General features: G+C 38.1%; 2 protein-coding genes across 2 annotated transcripts; one reads left to right on the forward strand and one right to left on the reverse strand.

Annotated features, from left to right (window-relative positions):
• The first annotated feature begins 1081 nt into the window (after positions 1–1081).
• Positions 1082–2099, forward strand: LOC125220528 (seed lectin-like). Its single transcript, XM_048122689.2, has one exon. The coding sequence runs from the start codon at positions 1100–1102 to the stop codon at positions 1937–1939; it is 840 nt and encodes a 279-aa protein (XP_047978646.2). The 5' UTR covers positions 1082–1099; the 3' UTR covers positions 1940–2099.
• Positions 2100–19902: 17803 nt separating this feature from the next.
• Positions 19903–20843, reverse strand: LOC125209318 (uncharacterized). Its single transcript, XM_048108920.2, has 2 exons — positions 20695–20843; positions 19903–20380 (listed from the first exon to the last, which is right to left on the reverse strand). The coding sequence occupies exons 1-2, from the start codon at positions 20841–20843 to the stop codon at positions 19903–19905; spliced, it is 627 nt and encodes a 208-aa protein (XP_047964877.2).
• Between the last annotated feature and the right edge of the window lie 1796 nt (positions 20844–22639).

Raw genomic sequence — 22639 nt, forward strand, 5'->3', positions numbered from 1 at the left:
TAACCACTTCCAAAATACGTTCCCAACGGAATGAAATTCTTTCGCAAATTACCAAGTGATCCTTCTGAAGTACCTGATGAAGTTGGTAATGAAAAAAATTTTAAAAAAAATTGAGAAACGCATGCGTCTTTCCTTAAAACGCGTAACTATCATGCGTCTCATTAACGGAAGACGCATGATCCTCATGCGTTTCTCCCAAACTGATAAGCTAAAAAAAATGCAGTATTAAGATGGAATGGGCAATGTATCCTAGATCAAAAATAGAATTAACATATAGATGCATCAATAAAATAATTCTAAAAGGACAAAGAAACAAACATGACTTATTAAGTCCTCCACTTTAGATTAAATCAATCTTGGCACTTGCAAAAGAATCTAATGAACTAACTACACATCAATTCTTATTTTTTTTAAAGCGTGGTTTCATGTCTTAAAAGCAAAATTACACGTTAAAGAAAGGGTACAAAAATCTGGGACGCTAAAAAAAGTATAAAGTCAGATTTATTTGCAAAGATGAGAAGGTTGGGAGAGAGAGAGAGAGAGAGAGATTGTGTAACGTCGGACGGTGCATGTGTTTTTGTGGAGTCTGAGAGGAGAATCAATTATACTATGTTAAAAAGAATAGGGATGAATGGCAAACAAAATTTCCCGAAATTTGGTCAATTCCACGACTTTTGAAAAATTATGAAATTTGAATTTGTATTCAGTTATCCTATATTAAAAAATTATGGTCGTCTACATATAATAAACTCCTTATTTATATTATTCAAATAAATAATATTGTTTTCCTTATTAATAAACAATAGTACTATTGTTTAATTATTTGGGAGCTACATCGAGTATGATTTTTTTTTTCGGATATGGCATTTCATTAGAAAATTTCACAATAAAATAAATTCAAATTGTATAATTATTTTGTATTACGTCCAAAAGATGACTAAACAGACAAAAACTGAATTATTTATATATAGAAACAATATATGATTAGAAAGTGAGGTGTCTCATTATATCTAAACACTGCATTCACTGCTTCTATAAATAGATCAATAGCATTAGCCCTTCCTCACACCAAACACTCTCAGTGAATAATACATAAGCCATGGCCCTCTTGAAAACCCTAAAGCATCTGCTTTCATCAGCAGCCATAGCCCTGTTCGTCATTCTGGCAATGACGAACAAAGCCTACTCTCAGAGCGAATCAACTTCCTTCACGTACGACTTCTACGGCGACAAACCCACAACCCTAACCTACCAAGGCGACGCCTTCTTCCCACCGGACTCAACCTTCCTCCGTCTGACAAAGACCGAGTCGGGCGTCTCAATACCGGGCAGCGTGGGCCGAGTCCTCCACACGGCCCCAATACTGTTCCGCGCAGAAGGGGCATTAGCGTCATTTGAAACGAGCATAGAATATATCATCAGCTCTTGGACCAACGCCACTACACCTGCCGACGGGATCGTGTTCTTCGTGGCGCCCGTGGGCTCCACCATCCCCGCGGGCAGCGAAGGGGGCAACTTGGGCGTGTACGACCAATCCGGATTGGCTCCCAACGTGTTGGCCATCGAATTCGACGTGTTCAACAACCCGTGGGACCCTAGATTCCGCCACATCGGGATCAACCTCGGATCGAGTACTTCTAGCAATGTGACGGGGTTTCAGGGCCACATCGGGGAGCGTGTGAGAGCCCGCATAAACTACGAGGCAGCAACCAAAGTGATCAGTGTGCGCGCCACCGCCGGAGCGGCTAATTACGAGGTCAGCTTGGCGTACGACTTGAGCGCTTTGTTGCCCGACCAAGTTCAAGTCGGCCTCTCAGCGGCAAGCGGGCTCAAATGGATCGATGCTGCCGTCCACGACGTCGTCTCCTGGTATTTCACCTCCACCCTCGTCAGTAATCTTGTGAGCGAGGACAAGACCGCCAAAATAGCCCAAATTTAAGTCTCATTTTCGTATTTTGTCATTAAAATAAGGTCGAACTGGTATAAGTTCGATGTTTGTTTGTGTGATCATGACCCTCTCAATGGACTATGTATGTTCGAGATGGAAGTGAAAGTTGTTAATCAGTTTCCCTTGTGTTATATATCGTCTCGGCTTCTTCTTCTTTCTTTTTTTTCTAACATGTTTCATAGTGGTACAATTGGGATCGACCAACACTATAACTATCATACAGTAAAAATTAGTTGTAACTAACTTTTAAAAAATATCTCATAACTTTAAATATAATTTCATAAGAATTTTAACGAGATCTCACTTGCATATGTTCCGATGTCAAAATTTGAAAGAAAAAAAAATCAAAAATTTTAAATTTTTTTGTACAACAACAAATGTCATCATATTATATAAAATATGTAAATATAATACATGTAGAATGTCATTCTTAAAGCAATGTGTTGACACTCTCAAAGCATTGTGTTGATATTTTCAAAACACTATATTGACATGTTCATCTAAAATCCTAATTTGGTAGTTTTTATTATCTTTTTCAATTTAATTAATAAAAACAAAAATTACACGTGACAAATTTTAGACGACCACTAGATTTCTAAAATTCTATAGTCTTAAATTAGTTATAGTTAGCAATTAGAGAGTGAATTAGCAATGGATCACGAGCCTTAGATCCTAAAGATAGTTTTTCATTTATACGCGCTTAAAATTAATTTGAACTATAACTCAAGACGTTGGAATGTGCATGGTCGATAACGAGTCATTGATAATTTGCAATAAATAAATTAAAGGTATGAATATTCAATATCATGGCAAAGACACACCTATGTTCATAATCATAAACAATAATAAATAGTGGTATAGTGTGTAATAATAATCGTGAGTCAATAGCAGAGATCTCGAGTGACATTATCTCTATACAAAAGATAACTACTTCATTATAGATACCGTGTAATAATAATCTCATCTGCGTTGCATATCTTAAATTACTCGATTATAGATCGGATACTGTAACAGATTTTTGGAATTCTAAAATGAATAAGGCTATTCGAGTAATTGTATATTATTATCATTTTCTACTCATTCTAAATAGATAACTATTTAATATAAATGAAGAGTATGATAGCTATAGGAAAATATAAGTGTTTAGGTGAATTAAATATTATATTAAATTATTAATAAATAAATGGATTCTTATTTGAACTCAAATAAATTGAAAGATAGAATTACATTTTTCATCCCTACACATTATTATAATATCATTTGTGGTCCATATGTTTTAAAAATATAATCACACAACTCTGGACATTTATATGATATTACTACTTTATCTATTTTTTTCCTTCATCGCAATTTTGTCAATTTATTACATTATAATGTCTTCTTCTGTCCATGCATTCTCACATTTTTTTTAAAGAATAGGAGTGACATATGATATTATGATAAAGTTCGTAGACGAAAAATGTAGTTCTAAAGTACAAAAATGCCTTTTAGGTCAAAAAGATATCAAAAGGGCAAAACAGTCACGAAAGAGTGTAAGTCCTTCAAACGATATTATATCAATGTCAAGAGACGTCAGGTCAGGGACGGATGTAATGTATAGTGAGAAGGGGCAATTGCCCCAGTTCAACTTTTCATCGACATGTATACGTGTAGATATAATAGGGTAGTGATATAATGCAAACTTATATATTGTACAAACTCAAAACTTCTCAACACAACTTCAATACTGTTTCAATACAATATCAACACAGTGTAAAATTTCAAGATTTTACTGTCAACACAGTATCAACACAATATCAACACAACATCAATCATTGACTACCGTTGAAATTCTATTGGCATTTTCCTGTTGATGCCTTTTTGTGATCCGTTGACATTTTTCAAGTTTTGAGTTTGTATAATATTTAGAGTTTTCATTTGATCACATTCCAGATATAATATTATTATAATGTATTCTAACACTAATTTGCCCCCCTTCATTAAAAAAAAGAAGAAGTCATTTGCCCCTTATCCTAAACATTCACGTTACTTTCTCACTATAATAAAATATTTATTTTCCCTTTCCCCAAATTAAAATACACAAAGCCTTATAAAATAGAGCTTGATAGTCCAAATTGATAGTACTTTCCCATTGTTATCCATCGGAGTTCACAAAGATTGATCTTTGGTTGCTTGATAAACAACTCGAGACTTACATTCGTGATTTAAGTTCACATGAAGAGTTCTCAAGTCTCAAAAGTAGTGGAGATCTTTCTCAGAAGTTGGTTGCTACAAGAAAACATATTGTATATCCATTTGTTTATTTGCTCGTGAAGTTGGTGTTGGTATTACCGGTTGCAACGACATCAGTGGAGAGAACTTTTTCAGCAATGAAAATTGTGAAAACTCGCCTTCGCAATAAGATGGGAGACACTTGGATGAATGATTGTTTGATTACCTAAACTGAGAAAGACATTTTTTGTAAGATTGATCGTGAAAGAATTTTGAATAGTTTTCAAGTTATGAGACCCCGTCGAGAAAAGTTGTAACCGTTAGGTAACCTTAGTTAACGGTCGATAAACTTTTTTCCCTTGTTATTATAATATATTATATTTTGTTATATTTATTTATTTATATATTAATATTTTTGCCCCTCCTACTATAATTTTCTAGATTTGTCCCTGCGTCTGACTCAACTTATTTTAACACAAATAATACCCGCAAGTGTACGGGGCTAGTGTAGCAATTAGCAAGCAAGAGTATCGTATCCCACAGAGACAAGATTGTATCAACTCAAGTACCACGAACAAACTTCGACTACTATCTAGATAATCCAAAGAGAAAAGGTTTTGTTCTAACACTACTATAAGCATATAACAATGAAAAATGAATTAAAAGTAACAAGAAGAAATAAACACAAGTGAAAAGATACCACAAAGAGAAGAGTAGAGTTTTGGATCCAACTACAATGGAATTGTCGTGCAATTGATTCAACAACTTCAATTACACATTTTATGTCTCTAGGATTACTAGGAAAGTCGCTAGTCTAGGTTGAGCCCCCTCGCAAGTGTACTCACCCCGTTTATTAACCCTTAATATTGAAGTCTCCTTCTAATATGTTTAGACTAATTCCAAAGAACAAAAGACCCAAGCCCTCACTAAGGTTGCCCTCTCTCGAGTATAGATTATCAAAGTGATGCTCACTCTTTTATCAAACCTATATAGGTATCTCTCGATCACAACTATAAAGGTAAACAAACCCAATTGGTAGCTAAGCAATTGAATTGAAAAGGCACAAGAATGAACAAAGAAATCACAAGAGCTAAGCAATCAAAAGAATTCCTTGAATTAATCACAAACACCCATTGTAGTCTTCACCAAAACTCCACAATAAAATTAGCTACTCGTGTTCTTCATGAAAACCAAAACAGTGGATTCAATCAAATACATCAAAGAAAGCAAATAAATACTCATGTGGAACGATTCTATGGATTAGAGACTCCAATCTCTCGATTTGTAGTCTTCAATCTTCAAATCTCTCTTCAAAGTGTTCTTGGGAAAGTGTAGGGTGTGTTGGAGGCGGTGGAATGTAGAATGATAAAACCTAGATCCCATTTTCCTTTTTTTTCTTTCGAAAATCAGAAACGACTGAAACGTTGACTGATTAGACAGACCCAGTCGGGTGACACTTTTAGGCCTTCCGCTAGACTTCGGAAGCTGTGAATTAGTACCCGGCTAGGTATAATTTTTTCTCTATAAATCCACCCGGTCGGGTGGTATTTTCTGGCTGCTTGCTGCCCTCTTAGCTTCCACAATCGAATTTTCACCTTCTTTTATCTGTTTTTTCCTAAAACACTCAACAAATAATAAAACCCAAAAGGATAGAATAATTGGCTGGAAATAAACAATTCAAGCGATAAACTCGATATTAAGCACCTCAACAGACCAATTAAACCGATTAAAACATGAGTTTGTCAACTCCCCCAAACTGACCTTGTTTGTCCTCAAATAAGAAAAAGATCACCAACGATACAAACTAATACAAGAGGCGAAATTGGGCTTTGCTTCAGATAAAGATTTTTAAAGATAAAGGCATGGGAAAGCATACAAGATCAAATAAACATTACCTTGAGCTACTGTCTCGTGTATCACTTGATTTCAATGCCCTCACAAGTTGATGAAGTGTGATTTTTTTTTCTTAAATGATTCACTCATTCTCAATAATAATCGCTCGAATCAAAATCCAAGTAGTGTTTACCATAGGCTTGCTCCAAAACCATCTCCTCTACTAGACTTGTGAAAGTGAATCTAAAATCTGAAAGGACTTTATTAAGGTTGTAATGTGGCTCTTTGGATGGTAGGTAACATTTTGGCTAAAGTTGTTGAAAAGTAAGAGAAGCACTAGTACTCACATATTAAAAATCCAACAAAAGACCATGTCCCATAACAAATCTCAGAAAAGTAAGACTTTGTCGAACTTCTTCCTCCCGTCCAGTCCTCACTTATTTAGATAACCAACCAAAAACCCCTCTAGACATCGTCTAGCTTATACCTCCATAGCTTTATTGCTTTTCTTTTATATATAATTTTTTTCTTCTTCTCCTAGACTTCGTCTGGCTTATACCTCCATTTTTTTAAGCTTTTCAACCCCCGTATATGATGTGCTTCCATGTTCATAGGCTTGTCAATTTTGAGAGTGAATTAACAAATCAAAAACATTGGAGAACTTTTTGGGCTATGAGGGTTAACTAGGGATAAAAATACAAATACTAGTGAAGGGAAAAACAAAGAGGGTCTAACGTCATCTCCTAAACTCACATTCACTATGTAGACTTAATATGATCGGGAGCAAGTTCTAGAAACAACAACAAGTATATGATAAAATCACACGGAAATGAATGTTTGGCTCAAATCTCACTGGGAGTCGGCATTGAACAGCACACAAGCAATTCACTCAAAAGCAAATCATAACCAATAACGCATATTCCCACCATTTTCACAAAGCATTTTCACAAGAAATCATCATAAGCGCCCAAAGTAAACACCTCATAATATGAGTAGTTATATGATCAGTACATGCCCATATTCAAGTCCCACAGGAGGGACGTACACAAATCAAATAGAAAAAATAAGTAAAACAAAGAGTTCAACAAGCATCAACCAAATCAAAGGTTTATCAACACAGAGATAGTGGGGAGGGAGAGCATCACCAATCCACGTCAGACCCCCCCCCCCCCCCAAACTTATTCAATGCGAAGGAATGAATAAGTTTGAAGAGAAGTGGGTGGTGTTGCGTACCTCTACTCAGATGGAGGCGAAAACCTCGCATAGTAGGCTCTGTAGAATGCCTGAGCCTCGGCCCACCTGGCGTCACCCTGAGCATGGAGGTGATCTATCCGCGTCTCGCAGGCCTCGAGACAGGCTTGGTTCTCCTCTCGCCATTGTTTCATATTGATAAGGCTCGTTTTATGTATTGGTTTAGGGTTGAAATTCTGTGCATTTGGGGCGCTAATGTGGGTTTATGAGTTCAGGTGCTGTTACCTGACCTGGCAGATGCAAAAAAGATGGAATTAAAGTAAAAATCAGAAGTCGTCGTCCAGACCTGGGAGAATTAAAAGTTGGCGACAGGAACAGAATGGAGCGTGAGCAGATCATTTTAAAAGTCTTACACAAGGGCAAGAGCGTCAAATCACCAGAGGGATACCCTAGGGATCAGAGCCTCACATATATAAAGAGTTCAACCTTGAAGAACAAGACAGCCACTTCTACTCGCACTTTAGGTTAAGCTCTCATTACATTCCTTAGTTCCACACTTCAAAAATTTCTCATTTCGTTTACTGCGTGCTTGGAGATGGAGGATTCTGGCCACCGTGGTTCTCATCATCGTTATTTTGCTGCTGTGTAACACCGCCTTGTGAAGGCGAAGAAACAATATTTACTTGCTTTCGTTTAGTACTTGTTGGTTTTTAAGTTTCGCAACTTTAGTTTCTGACTTTGATCCACTGGATTCGAACCTATTTCTCGTTATTATGGAAGTTTATGTTGGTTTTTGTTGGATCTCGCTGAGTTGATCTTTATTTCTTGCTTTTTACTTGCGTTCTTTGTTTATTGTTGGATGTTGGGAGCTAAGATCTGTTGGTTTATTGTTGGAGGTTGGGGATTTGCGTATGGAGATGTCTGGAATTGTTGAATCGTAGTGTATTTGAGTTGGAGTTTCGCGTATTTGGTGTTTGCTGTTCACGTTGTGCATGATTATGGTTATTCACGTTCTGTTTCTGCATCCTTTAGGTCCAGTAGCATAGATCTGTTAGTTTAGGCTTTAATTTCTCGTTTTAAGTTTAGATCTAAAGTTTGCTCTGTTTTCATGGTGTTCAATACTCTGTTTTACCTGCTATTCTCGTTTGATTCCCGAAGAAGATGAAGTTGTTGGTAGTTAGAACCAGATCTGCTTTTGTCAGTACTTTCTGCACATGTACTTTGCTTTTTCTGCATGTCCCCTAGACCCTGTCAGTACGATCTGCTTTGTCTTTTTACTTTTCTGCATGTTTTTCCAGACCCTGGTAGTTTAAGGAAACTTGTCTTTACCTTTCGCTTTATGCTTGTCTGTCCAAATTAGGAAAGTCCGTCTAGTTAAGTTAACTCCAGTTGTCTTAGAACCTTAAAATATCTCATTTCTCTAAGTCATGCATGTCCCGTACATTCTCAGTTCTTAGACCCAGTAGGTAGAGTAAAGTTTTACTTATCTCTCAGACCCAGTAGTTTTAAGTTCTCGACCCACAAAAATTGGGTGGCAGCAGCCAACCCCTTTTAACATCCTCAAATGCAGTTTCGTAACACCTTCGTCCTCGTGGGATTGATCCTTTACTTCCCTGTGCTAAGTTGTAGTATAGTGGGTTGAGGTTTTTGAAGGAATAAAGTGCACCCAACGACCCCTTTCTGATAGTTTCATGATCTTCAAGCCTCTGAAGTCTAGTCGAATCCTCTGGACCTGTTAGATCGAGTGATATCATACACATCGCAAAACTGCACGTCTACTCTAGTCGCTTCACATATATTCCCACTGCCTGGCCTGCCCGAGCTACAGACTCTGGATCCCGGAGGCTATGTCTGCCATTCTGCTCCTAGAAGGGCAGCCTACTGGGCGGCTTCTTTTCGGTCGGCTGTCTTCCCCTACTTCGTGCTCCATGGCGGCCTCTCCATCCTCATCCTCCCTGTCCGATTCGTCATCTTGAACTGGCAGGGGCTCGTAGAGGATCTCGGGGCGTTGGAGTAGATGGGCGCCCACACGCATAGGTCGCTGACCGTCGCCCTGGGGAGGGTCACTCTCCATTTTCACCACATGGTCATCGGAGTTCATCTTCCAATTGGCCTAATGGGTCCAACCTCGAACTGAAGTAAGCAAAGGGTCGGGAAATCTGAAAAACGTCTTCGGGGCGAGAACGAAGTACCCGACGCCCCTGCTATCAACAGTGATTATGTCCGACTTCTTCAGAATGTCCCAATCAATGGACATGGGCCCCGAATCTGTAGCCCGCTCTTCCACATCGACCTGAAAATGGAGGGCCAAGCGGGTGATCACACCTCCACAGCATAATTTTCCACTCCTCTTCTTTGTGTGTCTCTACAAGTGCTTTATCATATAATATCCAGTATTGATCCTCCGGTGGGCCAACATGCCCCATAGAATGAAAAGCATCTCGGAGGATATGCTACCCAGTTCTTTGTGTGCGAACGGGAAGCATACCAAAGCTTTAGCCATGTACTTCAGAACCGGATTCCGAATGGAGTTTGTTTTAGCGCGGGAGGGAACAAAAGTAGGGCCTTGGCTAGATGTGGCCTCCTCAAGTGTAATGCGGCCCCAGAAATCATTCCTGTCATACTCTTGGGGCTCTTCAATATATCCCTCCTCATTTTCGTTGAGCAAATGAAAAATGGAGTTGAATTCTGCCAGCGTGAGTGTGTGCTCGACGTTGTCCAAGCGGAAAGTGATGGAGGCCAAGGCTTTGTGGACGTAGTTCACCTGGAGAGTGGACAAGAACTCCAAGGTTAACGCCTTGTACAAACCGTACCGGTGTACAAAGAGGAAGTGGAGGTGGCCTGCATCCAAGAGGGCTTCCCAAGATGTTTGAATGCCCATATCTGTGATCAAGTCGGTGACCGGGTACCGGGACGGCATACTATCCAACGGTGCAAGAGTTGCCCATCTTGTCTTCTCCTCCTTGCCTCTTAAGATGACGTTCACATTCCGGGGGTTAGCAAAGTTGACCATATTAGATGTACCTGAAATAGACCAAAACAAACTGCCAACTCCCCAAACTTTAGTCCATAATCAAATATTTATAAATGTAGACAAGACAAGGTGAAATTAGGAAGATAGACTCGATTCCTAAAATCAAAGGCAATAGCATCAAGTTAGGGAGATAGACTCAATCCCTATTATTTTCATCAAAGCACCTATCAAACCAATTTTCAACCATAAAGGACAAGCAATAAGAAGAATTTTAGAAAGATAGACTCAATTTCTAAAACCAACAAAACGCAACACAACCATTTTAGGGAGATAGATTCGATCCCTATGCCCATTCATCACAAAATCATACGAGAGAGGTAGACTCAATCCCTAAAACTCACAAAACCATCAACTTCACCCCCCCCCCCTCCCCTCCCCTCATGTAGCAATTACTCAATCAACACGATTCACACCCAACAACAAGCAACAATCTCAACCAATTGACAATGTAGCACAAAACTTCACCAAATCATAATCCAAAGCTTCTCAGCATGTAAAAATCATCACTTAAACACCATATATCACCCAATCAACACAATAGAGCAACAAACTCCATACCCTTTGAAAAGTATCACAATATATCCATAAAACTGTTAGGTTCGATCCCTAGGATTGCTATTATGTTGAATCGTGCGCGAGGTGAGTCTCGTTTGATAATGTCCTCAAGAGGAGCTCGAACAAGGTTTTATTATTCGGGAAACTGGCCAGTTGGAGTTGTATTACTCTATGAATAATAATAAGTGTTTCTTGCTAAGTCCACTCTTGGAATTAATAAGATGTTAATTAATTAAGTCCATAGCAGACATTAATTAATTAATGGACATTTATATCTTAAGCGCGGGAAATAAATAATATAAATAATGGAAACCCGGATTACTTGTAATTTCGGATTTGGATGGGGAGTGCAATATTACTTCTGTAGTGGCTGCTCGTAATATTCCAATATAAGCTTGTATTAAATTGTGGGTTTAATTTAATTAGTAAAACGCTAATTGGGAGAGCCCATATCCAAAACCTTCCATAGATCCCTGTTTGGGCCCAAAAGGAACTTAATATAAATAAGAGAATAAAGGAGACAGAAAATCACAATTTCATTCTTTGTAATTTTCGAAAATTTCAGCTTCCCCAGCTGTAGGAATTTTCGAATTCCACTCCTTTTCCCAAAAGGATTTCTTCTGTCTTCTTTATTCGAGTCCTAGTATTTTGATAAGATCAGCCCACCCTGATATCGAGATACAGTTCGGGAACCAGAGAGAAGATCCGTGGTCTAGTATTGAAGATCTTCACGTGGAGAAGGCGCGAGCAATCGACGATTCTTTGGAGAATCAAATCGGTAACTCTAAACCGTAGTATTCATGTTTAGGATTTACTTTTTATAAGCTTGAATTATTTGCGTTCTAGCATGCAATTATCTGTTTAACATGTGAATTAATTAATCGCATAATCGGTCAAATAGATCCTTATCTGATTTATTTGTTTTGTACAAGTCTTCCGCTGTGCAAGGGGTACCAAACCCCAGCAATTGGTATCAGAGCCAATTTTTTGGCTCTGATTATATGGACTAATTTCATGTTATGTGAGTTGCCTGAATGTTTGACCATTGTATGGTTGGAGGAATTGCGTCCTCTTTTTGCGTGATTGTTGGAGACGTGCCATGAGGAATCTAATTCCTAATATTTGTAATCAAAACATAATAATTATGTGGTAATGATTACTTTGACTTCCTAAGTTTATGAATACATGCATGAACGAAAACAAACCCTCTTTTTCTTTGCGTGATTTATGAATCCATACTTCGTCAATTCGCTCCGTAATTGAAGACACCGCAGCTGCGGCTGTAATGCCTCGGCGGCGACCGGAGTTCAGGCTGACCACGCCCTTGGGCTGGGCTATCTGGACTGGGCGCTGGCAGGAACGGCAGCGGCGATCAGCGGTGATCCGGTACGGGGGCGATGACGCAGCAGCGTCGGAGATTGCCCCACAGCAGCCGCTGCGAAGCCGACGTCGCAGTAGCGACGACGACGCAGCAGCCATGGACGAAGAGTGTTTCCCGGGCTCGAACGTCGACGGAGATGGCTGGGTTGGGCACGATTGTGTGACAGCAGCGACGTCTCCGAGCAACGACAATTTTTTTTTCGAGTGGGAGCCCGAAGGTGGGGTGCGTGCAGCGGTGACGAGAACGACGCAGCAGCAACGTCGTCACGCAGGCAGCAGCGGCGAATTTCGAGTGGGAGAACGATGGCGCTAGATTAGGGTTTTCCCTATGTGCAACGAAGAATCGTCTCATCTCGTGACTTCGCTTTCCAAATTTAAATTAGGGTTTCCTAACCCTTAGAATTATTTTTGGAAAGTATTCAAGATTAATTTGGAAATAAGATTTGAATATATCTTTTGTAAATTTTATATATTATATATGATTTGATTTTGTATTAAATCATGGATTAATTAGATTCTTTCCTTATTTAAAAGGATTTATATGGATATTATTCCTAGATGAATCCTAGTTATATTTGGAAAAGAATAATCTAAGTTTTTATCTATATCCTATAGATTTATGTGGATTTATTCCTAGATGAATCTTAGTTGGATTTAGATAATGATCATATTATTTTACTCTTATCCTATGAATTTATATGAATTTATTCATAGATAAATTCTAGATGGATTTGGGTAGTGATAATATAATACTTTATTCTTATCTTATAGATTTATATGGATTTGTTCCTAGATAAATCTTGGATAGATTTGAATAATTATAATATAATATTATCGTATTCTATGGATTTATATGGATTTATTCCAAGATAAATCCTAGATGAATTAGGATAAATATTTATATTAATTTATTTTTATCCTATGGATTTGAATAGATTTAATTCTATTAAGACAAATCCTAAATGGATTAAAATAAGTGTTAATCCAAGCTATCCTTATCTTTTGGATTTATATCCTAGATAGATTAGGATGTTAATGATATATAAGAAAATCCTTATTTAATTGGATTTAGATAAATTTGTTTGTCTAAGAAATCCTAAGCAATGTTTGATATATTCTAGATGTTTATTCTAAATAATACTCATTAAGATTTGTATAAATCTTGGTTGATAGGATTTTATTTTTATCTTATGGATTATGATGGGATTGTTTCTATCTAGTAATATCCTAGTGCGATTTAAATAATGATAATCCTAGATCAACGTTATCTTGAATTAAAGGATTTGATTTTATCGAAATAAAATCTAGAATAATCCTAAATGGATTTAGATAGTTAACACTATCTTGATAAATCCTAAATGAATTTGGATAATTATTATCCAAGATAAAACTTAATTATTTAATTGATTCTCCCTTGACTAGATTAAATAATTTTCGATAATTATCATGTGTGTTTAAATGCCATGCATTAATGGACTTATCTGTTTATTTGGTGTTTATCTATTTTAAGTGGATTCTCTGCTTTATCTGCTTATGTGATAATTATGCAAAAACCATATAAAAATATCTAAGTGATGATTACAACAAGTGCGTTGTATACGGTCTCCATCGGTTGGTTTGCAAATTTATGAAGCTAGTTTCTAATATTATCATCACCCATGCTGTGGGGACAATAATCCTAAGAAATAGCAAGTTCATAAGGGCAGACTTCTAAAATATAAATAGTATGAACTAGAAAGTAGTTTCTAATATTATCGCCACCCATGCTGTGGGGACAATAATCCTAAGAAATTACAAGTTTCAGAAGTTCAAACAGAATTTATGAGATAGCTTGGTTTTGTTATCAGCACATGAGCATTGTTATGGGAGTGTGTTGTAGAAACAAGATTCTGTAATGCTAAATCTGATGGTCGTGCTTAGGCAACATTTGGCGGCCATGCCGTGCTGCGGTCTCTGGACTATTCGTCGGTGTTGTGACCAGTAAAAATGCTAAAATTTTAATGCGTATTGACCTCTGCTTGAGGGTACAAAATTTAAATTTTACAGTTGCAAGATACATAATTGTTTTGTGGTTATTTGCGATTATGTATTGAGCATGAGTATGTGATAATAAGTTTATTTGCCAAATCTTCATTATGTCATTTAATATTTGTCTGCGATCCTTAAAGAAAGTAAACTCGAATGCCTAAATTAAGTAGACTGGAAACGAAAATGGATAAGATTCTCATCGCTGAAAGCTTGGAGTTTATACTCAATGATTCATGTCCTCCAATTTCTCGACATAATTCCACGAAGAATGTTCGAGAATGCATTATGCATGTACTTGACAAGTTCTTTGAGGAATAAGGTCAAGCTATTTTCCTTTAAGTAGCACGACAAGTCTTGGTTAATGACGATGAAAGATGGATATCAATAGAATCTATCAAGATGATTCGATTGGAATATCCTATAGTGACAGAATGTTTTGAGGATCTTTTGATCACTCAAATAGTTTCTGACACACAAGTCATCGCCTAAAGTAATAAGAATTGACTACAAGAAGGTTTAACTAAAAAGTAGAAAATCTTCAGACTAATAGTCGTTATATTACTGTTAGAGGAAAGTAACATGATGGATGGCGAATTCATAAAGGCTGCATTTTTCTTAAGTCCTAGTTCATTTGAACAAAAGACTAGATATGGAAATGGGACAGCCTGAATTGTCATCAAAGTTTGTTTAAAGCGAGAAAAGATGCTTTGTGAGTTGGATTGACCTATTTTATAGAAGGACAATGACTTACATGACAATGCAACTTCTAAGTAAGAGATCTTGATCCAGTTAGGCTTTTGTTGCAGTGGGAGCTATTAATGCTCAACTATTGTTTTATGGTTGATGCTTAAGGCATCAAAGTATTAAAATAATATAAGTGCAACAAAGTTGAGTACTCAACAAAACATCAACTTCTTAATCATTGAATGATAAAGTATTTTTGGCTCTTAGTCTTAAGGCCAAGAAAATACTTAGCAATTGTTCGAACTGATCTAGACTATCAAGATTTTAACATTTCGTTAAATAGCTTGAGAGTTGAGAAAGTCTGTTTGATGCACTATGAGTTAGAATCATTTGATTTTTCAAGAGATTCAGAATACTTATAGAAGTGCAACATAGAAAGACTAGCAAGTCTCAATGGTTTACACCATTACGAGACGAGCAAAGGGTTATGATCAGTAGTGGGAGTCTAATCTCCATTAACGAATCCAAGCATTCATCTAATGAATGGGATAGTTATGTAAGAAGGAATCGAAGTCTTTCTAAGACAAGTTTGATTAAGTGACGAGTTGTACTCATTAAAATCATATCATTGATGGGATAAACATTAAAGAAACTACCAACATCAGTACCTTCTACAAAACACGAGTTGTGGACTAGAGCGTCTCTAGTCTAGCACATCTCGAGGTGTAATGTTGTTCCAACACGTGTTGGAAAAGTGTCCAAGAAATTGGAGTTGAATACTGAGGCATGTTTTAAAGTTGTCCCAAATGATGTAAGGTTATAAGTTTTGTAATCTTCAAAGATATAATTCTTGTATGAAGATCATGAGATGAACTACAAGCCTAACAGCGTGATAACTCTCAAAATAAAGAGAGAGATATCAGACTTTCCACACTACCAAGGAGTCATACCATTAGAAACTTTTTCACTAATAAAATCAACTTCAGTACCTAAGATTGTAAGAACCATGTCGTAGTGGGAGCGTTCCACTGGAACACAACAAGTTCATGGGTCTAAGAGTGTCATAAGACCCAGTCTTAGATTAACTTGAACATAATCCCTTTAACTAAAATGTAGTATTGGTTAATTTGGATAATCCTCTTTGAAAAGGTGATAGATTCCATATTACAATCTATGATAGACAACATATTTTACAAGAATTGCAATACTACCTACAGGCTGTGTCAGTCAGTAGGAGCAAGTATCTTTGCAAGTGTAAATGTGGATCTCAAATGGCTAGACAATGACAATGGGTTATGCCCAAAGAGAATTATCTTCTCGCTATCGTTGTGCCAGGATTTAATCGATCATATTGTCTATTAGAACTTACATAAATTAGAATGTATGTATTATGATTGTCAAGACAGCCTTCTATAAATAGAAGTCTTGAGGAAATCATCTACTAGAACATTCTAATGGATATGTAATTAAGGGCAAGAAATGCATGATTGGAAGCTTATGTAGACCTTCATGGTCTTAGGCAAGCATCTAAATCAGAGTATATGTGTTTAATCAAATTGTCAAATATTTGGAATTTGACTTGTGTCCTTATCAGTGCTATAAGCACAAGGAAGTTGAAAGTGCATTACATATGGTATTATTGGTACTCTACGATGATGAAATCTACAAAAGTTGCAAGCAACTAAGATTGACATCTGGCGTAGGAAACTGGTTGTCTGCCCAGTTTAAGATAAAGGAGTTAAGAGAAACTAATTACATTCTTAGCATCTAAGTCCTTTTAATATTGCTAGAAAGAATGTTGAGATTCTCTCAGGAATCCTATATCTACACATTGCTTGGAACATTTTAGCATTAGATATTCCATGAAAAGGTTTATACCTTTCAAGATGGAATTGTCTTGTCTCTAGTCCAGTCGTTTGACGCTTAGTGAGATCAAGAATTATGAGACTAGTTTCGGAGATAGTTGTCTCATGTATGCTATAATGTGTACTAAGTTTTGATATTAGTTGTGCTTATGCATGACAAGTATATATATCATATTAACCATGGCAAAGGACTTTGATTGAGGTAAAGAGTATACCATAGTGCTTGAGAAAGACTAATTGCTATATTCTAGTTTACCAGTCATTCATGTAATGTCCTTGGGATTATACTGACTTAGTTTTATGACTAATCAGTGATCGAGTAAGTCATCCTCTGAAAATGTGTTTACCTCGGGAGTATCTTCCTAATAGCTTTAATCGTAAGTTTGAGTATGCCTATGAGTATTACGTTTGGTTGTGATTACTCTAGTGAAGGCTAACTCAAGGGACACACGAGTTAATAAAGCTAAGCAATCACATAGAGAGATGAAATTAATTAAAAGATCAAGTACGCAGCAAAGACATGATGGTGGATAAGATATGATCAGAGAACAACCAAGCAGATTTTTCACATAAAATGCCTTTGTGGCAACATGTTCAAACATGATGTGAAATGAATGGTGGTTCGATATATCTAGTACCAAGACCTGCTTTGTGTATAAGTGGGAGAGTTTTTGGCAGTGGGTATACTCGAAAGCATGTTTTGAGTATAAGTGAGAGATTGTTAGGTTTGGTATACTGAAAAGCATGTTTCGAGCAAGTTTCGCTCGAATAGAATCTTGCTTGTATACGTAAAACTCTATAATCCACTTTTAACCCGATTCAGTATTATTCGAGCAGTTTCGCACGAATAGAATCAGTATATTATTACATTGTGTTTGCTTGTGCATTTATAAGATGTTTTATAAACATTTAAATGTATAAGAAGCAAACAAAGTCTAAGTCTTTTGCTTAGTAGACTGGTTGTGGGCGTCGTCTACTTTAAGGTAACACAGTCGGTTCTATGCAATGCTTTGCAAAAGAAAAAGAAGAATTTCACAACCCAGATAGGCTTAGACTACCTATCGTGAAAGGTTGCAATGTCAGTCCGATTATTTCTAAGCCTTTCTGAAATAAGATGACGTTGGTGTGGTATAGCACTGAATGGATCTAACTGCAAGACGTGTCTTTATGCTATCTACTGAAAGACTAGGTCTTGATAAAATACTATTTCTTAATCTACATACGTTAGCATTGAGCATACGATATTGATTATGCACTACTTTGACTTATCAAATGGTGCGGGTTTTTCGCAACCCAATAATCCTGATATATTGGGTAGTGGTGATTAATATCTAGCGGTGCTAGGATTGCTATTATGTTGAATCGTGCGCGAGGTGAGTCTCGTTTGATAATGTCCTCAAGAGGAGCTCGAACAAGGTTTTATTATTCGGGAAACTGGCCAGTTGGAGTTGTATTACTCTATGAATAATAATAAGTGTTTCTTGCTAAGTCCACTCTTGGAATTAATAAGATGTTAATTAATTAAGTCCATAGCAGACATTAATTAATTAATGGACATTTATATCTTAAGCGCGGGAAATAAATAATATAAATAATGGAAACCCGGATTACTTGTAATTTCGGATTTGGATGGGGAGTGCAATATTACTTCTGTAGTGGCTGCTCGTAATATTCCAATATAAGCTTGTATTAAATTGTGGGTTCAATTTAATTAGTAAAAAGCTAATTGGGAGAGCCCATATCCAAAACCATCCATAGATCCCTGTCTGGGCCCAAAAGGAACTTAATATAAATAGGAGAATAAAGGACACAGAAAATCACAATTTCATTATTTGTAATTTTCGAAAATTTCAGCTTCCCCAGTTGTAGGAATTTTCGAATTCCACTCCTTTTCCCAAAAGGATTTCTTCTGTCTTCTTTATTCGAGTCCTAGTATTTTGATAAGATCAGCCCACCCTGATATCGAGATACAGTTCGGGAACCAGAGAGAAGATCCGTGGTCTAGCATTGAAGATCTTCACGTGGAGAAGGCGCGAGCAATCGACGATTCTTTGGAGAATCAAATCGGTAACTCTAAACCGTAGTATTCATGTTTAGGATTTACTTTCTATAAGCATGAATTATTTGCGTTCTAGCATGCAATTATCTGTTTAACATGTGAATTAATTAATCGCATAATCGGTCAAATAGATCCTTATCTGATTTATTTGTTTTGTACAAGTCTTCCGCTGTGCAAGGGGCACCAAACCCCAGCAAAAACATGCTCCAATCATGAATAACACCAAAATTCATGCTCATAATACACCAAAACTAAGAAATTCGAGCACATTCATAGCAAAGCATGCAATTTCTCAAAACCCTAGGCCAAACTCAACATTTAAGCTTCACATTATGAGAGCCCAACCAAAATTTCACCAAAATAGAGGGAGTTCAAGTGGGAGACGTACCTTTGAAGCTTAGAAAATTCACACAAACCGAAATCCGCCTCTTGAAAGTGGCTAGGTCGAAATTCTCCAAATTTTCTCAAATTAATCGATCCAAACACTTTAATTTTTGGAGAATTAGTAATGGATGTGTGAAATTTGTTGTGGGTGTGGTGTATTGTGGGTGAAAATCGAGTTAGGGGGGGGTTGGAAGGAGCCGCCGGGTCGGTGAAAAATGAAGAGGGGCGAAAATTCGTACCTTTTATAGACCTAGGGTTCGCCGCGATTGACCCGGCCGGGTATAATTTTTACACTGACAATACACCCGGCCGAGTGACAACATTTAAGCCCTCTAGGGACCTCCGACTCATTTTGGACCAGACCCGGCCGGGTAGAATTTTACACAGAAAACAAACCCGACCGGGTGCTCTTTTCTGGGCAATTTCTGCTGATTTTTGTTCTCCTCATTGCCCCAGCCTTGTAGAATTTGAATTCCTACACCAAAATCAACACCAAGCCAAGCAAAATACCAACTTCCAACACCCAAAAGAGCTATAGCTAGTCCTAATACAACCTAACAACTAACGAGAAACTCACTAAACAAAAACTCACACTAAATAAAAACAAGCCCAAAAACAAAAACAATAACCACACATAAAAGAAAATAAAGTAACCTACTATGGGTTGCCTCCAATATAGCGCAACTTTTTATCGTCGTATGCTCGACGTCTTGCAAGCTCCATCTACTTATCAAGGCAACAACGAAGACCCATCTTGTTGCTCCTTAGTGTAGAACCTCTTGATGTTTTGCCCATTTTCCTTGAATGTGCTCCCATCGGGTGCTATAAGCTCCAACGTGCCATTGTTCATCACACTTTGGATAGTGAAAGGGCCCGACCATTTAGATTTTAGCTTCCCCCGAAAGAACCTCAACTTATGGTTGAAGAGCAACACGACCTCTCCCTGTTGGAACTCCCGCTTCTCTATCATCTTGTCATGGTAAGTCTTCAACCTCTCCTTGTATATAGGGGAATTTGCATAAGCTTCATTCCGAAATTCTTCAAGTAAGTTGAGGTGAAGCTTCCTCTCCTTGCCGGCCTTGGCGAAATCCGCGTTCAATTGTCTCACCGCCCAATATGATGAATGTTTCAATTCAACCAGAAGGTGACAGGATTTTCCAAACACCAATTGGTAGGGAGACATTTCGATTGGGGTCTTGTATGTCGTTCTATATGCCCACAAGGTATCATCAAGTTTGAGAGCCCAATCTTTCCGATTGGGGTTGACACTCTTTTGGAGGTTTGCTTGATCTCTCTATTGGCCAGCTCCATTTGACCATTAACTTGAGGGTGATAAGGAGTTGTCACCCTATGCTTCACCCCATATCTTTCTAGGACCGCCTCGAGCCATCTATTCTTGAAATGGGAACCACCATCACTTATAATAGCTCGTGGTGCGCCAAATCACGTGAATATGTTCTTTTGAACAAACTTAATCACCACCTTTGAGTCGTTGGTTTGGGTAGGAATGGCTTCCACCCACCTTGAGACGTAGTGCACGGCTAGAAGGATGTATTGGAACCCCTTAGATGAAGGGAAGGGTCCCATGAAATCAATTCCCCACACATCGAATAGTTCAACCTCCACAATGGTCGTCATTAGCATCTCCTTCTTCTTGGAAATACCCCCCATTCTTTGGCACTCATTGCATCTACTCACAAACCCTTGGCAATCTTTTGAAATGCTTGGCCAATAAAGACCGCTTTGGAGCACTTTCATGGCGGTTCGGTTGGCTCCAAAATGCCCCCCACTAGGTGCGGAGTGACATTGCATCATGACTTCTTCTCATTCCTCTTGCGGAACACATCTTCTTGTCACCATGTTGGCGCATCTTCTAAAGAGACAAGGCTCGTCCCAAAAATAGAATTTCACATCATAGAAGAACTTCTTCTTCGCATAGTCCGCAAGTCCTTCGGGGATCATCTTAGCAACAAGGTAATTTACAATATTGGCATACCATGCCACCTTTCCCTTAGAAACATAGAATAAGTGCTCATCGGAAAACTCTTCATTTATCACCATCTTCAACTTCTCATCCTCATTAGCATGTTCCAACCTCGACAAGTGGTCCGCTACCACGTTTTCACACCCTCTTCTATCCCGGATCTCCAAATCGCACTCTTGAAGGAGTAAGATCCACCTTATGAGCCTTGGCTTCGCATCTTTTTTTGCAAAGAGGTGTCGGATCGGTGAAGACGATGGTCTTGGCCCCAATAAGGTAGGGGCGGAACTTGTCGAAATAATAGACCACCGCTAGCATCTCCTTTTCAGTGGTAGTGTAGTTGGCTTGAGCTGGATCCAAGGTCCGGCTCGCATAGTAAATCACCCGAAAAATCTTGTCTCTCTTCTGTCCTAATGCTGAGCCCACTGCTATATCACTCGCATCGCACATAATCTTGAAGGGTTGGGACCAATCTGGCGAGATGAGGATGGGAGCGCTCACCAATGCTAACTTCAACTTCTCGAATGCCTGCACACAATCAGGAGAAAAATTAAATTTCACGTCCTTTGCTAATAAATTACAAAGAGGTTTAGCAATCTTCGAAAAATTCCTGATAAAACGCCTGTAGAAGCCGGCATGTCCCAAAAAGCTCCTCACTCCCTTTTCATTGGATGGGGGAGGTAGTTGCTCAATAGCAATGATCTTCGCCCTATCAACCTCCAAGCCACCTGCAGAAATTTTGTGACCAAGAACAATCTCATCCTTCACCATAAAATGGCACTTCTCCCAGTTCAATACAAGGTTAGTCTCCTCACACCGCTGCAAAACTTGAGATAAATTGTCAAGACAATTGTCAAAAGAGTCGCCAAAAACAGAGAAGTCATCCATAAACACTTCCATAATATTTTCAATTAAACCATGAAAGATAGGCATCATGCATCTTTAGAAGGTAGCAGGGGCATTGCATAAACCGAAAGACGTCCTCCTATAGGCATAGACACCATAGGGACAAATGAAGGTTGACTTGTGTTGGTCTTCAGGTGCTATATGGATTTGGTTGTACCCCGAGTACCCATCTAAGAAGCAATAGTACTCATGCCCGGATAGCCTATCCAACATTTGGTCAATAAAGGGGAGTGGGAAATGGTCTTTCCTATTGGAAGCATTCAAAGCTCTATAGTCCATACAAACTCTCCATCCGGTGACCAACCTAGTAGCTATCATCTCATCATTCTCCCCTTTCACTACAGTTGTACCCCCTTTTTGGCTACCACTTGAGTAGGACTAACCCACTCACTATCAAAAATGGCATAGATAATGCCGGCATCTAACAACTTCAAGACCTCCTTCCTAACCACATTTTGCATAATCGGGTTGAGACTCCTTTGGTTTTGGACCTTAGGTTTATACCATTCCTCAAGGCGTATCCTATGCATACAAATTGTTGGGCTTATCCCCTTCAAATCTGAGATACACCACCCAATTT

This window comes from Salvia hispanica, chromosome 1 (assembly GCF_029641045.1).
Source record: "Salvia hispanica isolate PSC_SH4W2 chromosome 1, Shi_PSC_v1, whole genome shotgun sequence".
Lineage (NCBI taxonomy): Eukaryota > Viridiplantae > Streptophyta > Magnoliopsida > Lamiales > Lamiaceae > Salvia > Salvia hispanica.

Bases quoted from the DNA above. Each gene is read 5' to 3' on its own strand.
- LOC125220528 (XM_048122689.2), top strand. From the start codon at position 1,100: ATGGCCCTCTTGAAAACCCTAAAGCATCTGCTTTCATCAGCAGCCATA.
- LOC125209318 (XM_048108920.2), bottom strand. From the start codon at position 20,843: ATGGGGGGTATTTCCAAGAAGAAGGAGATGCTAATGACGACCATTGTG. The intron at 20,381-20,694 runs GTGGGTGGAAGC...GTGGGCATATAG, and splicing joins GCCGTGCACTACGTCTCAAG to AACGACATACAAGACCCCAA.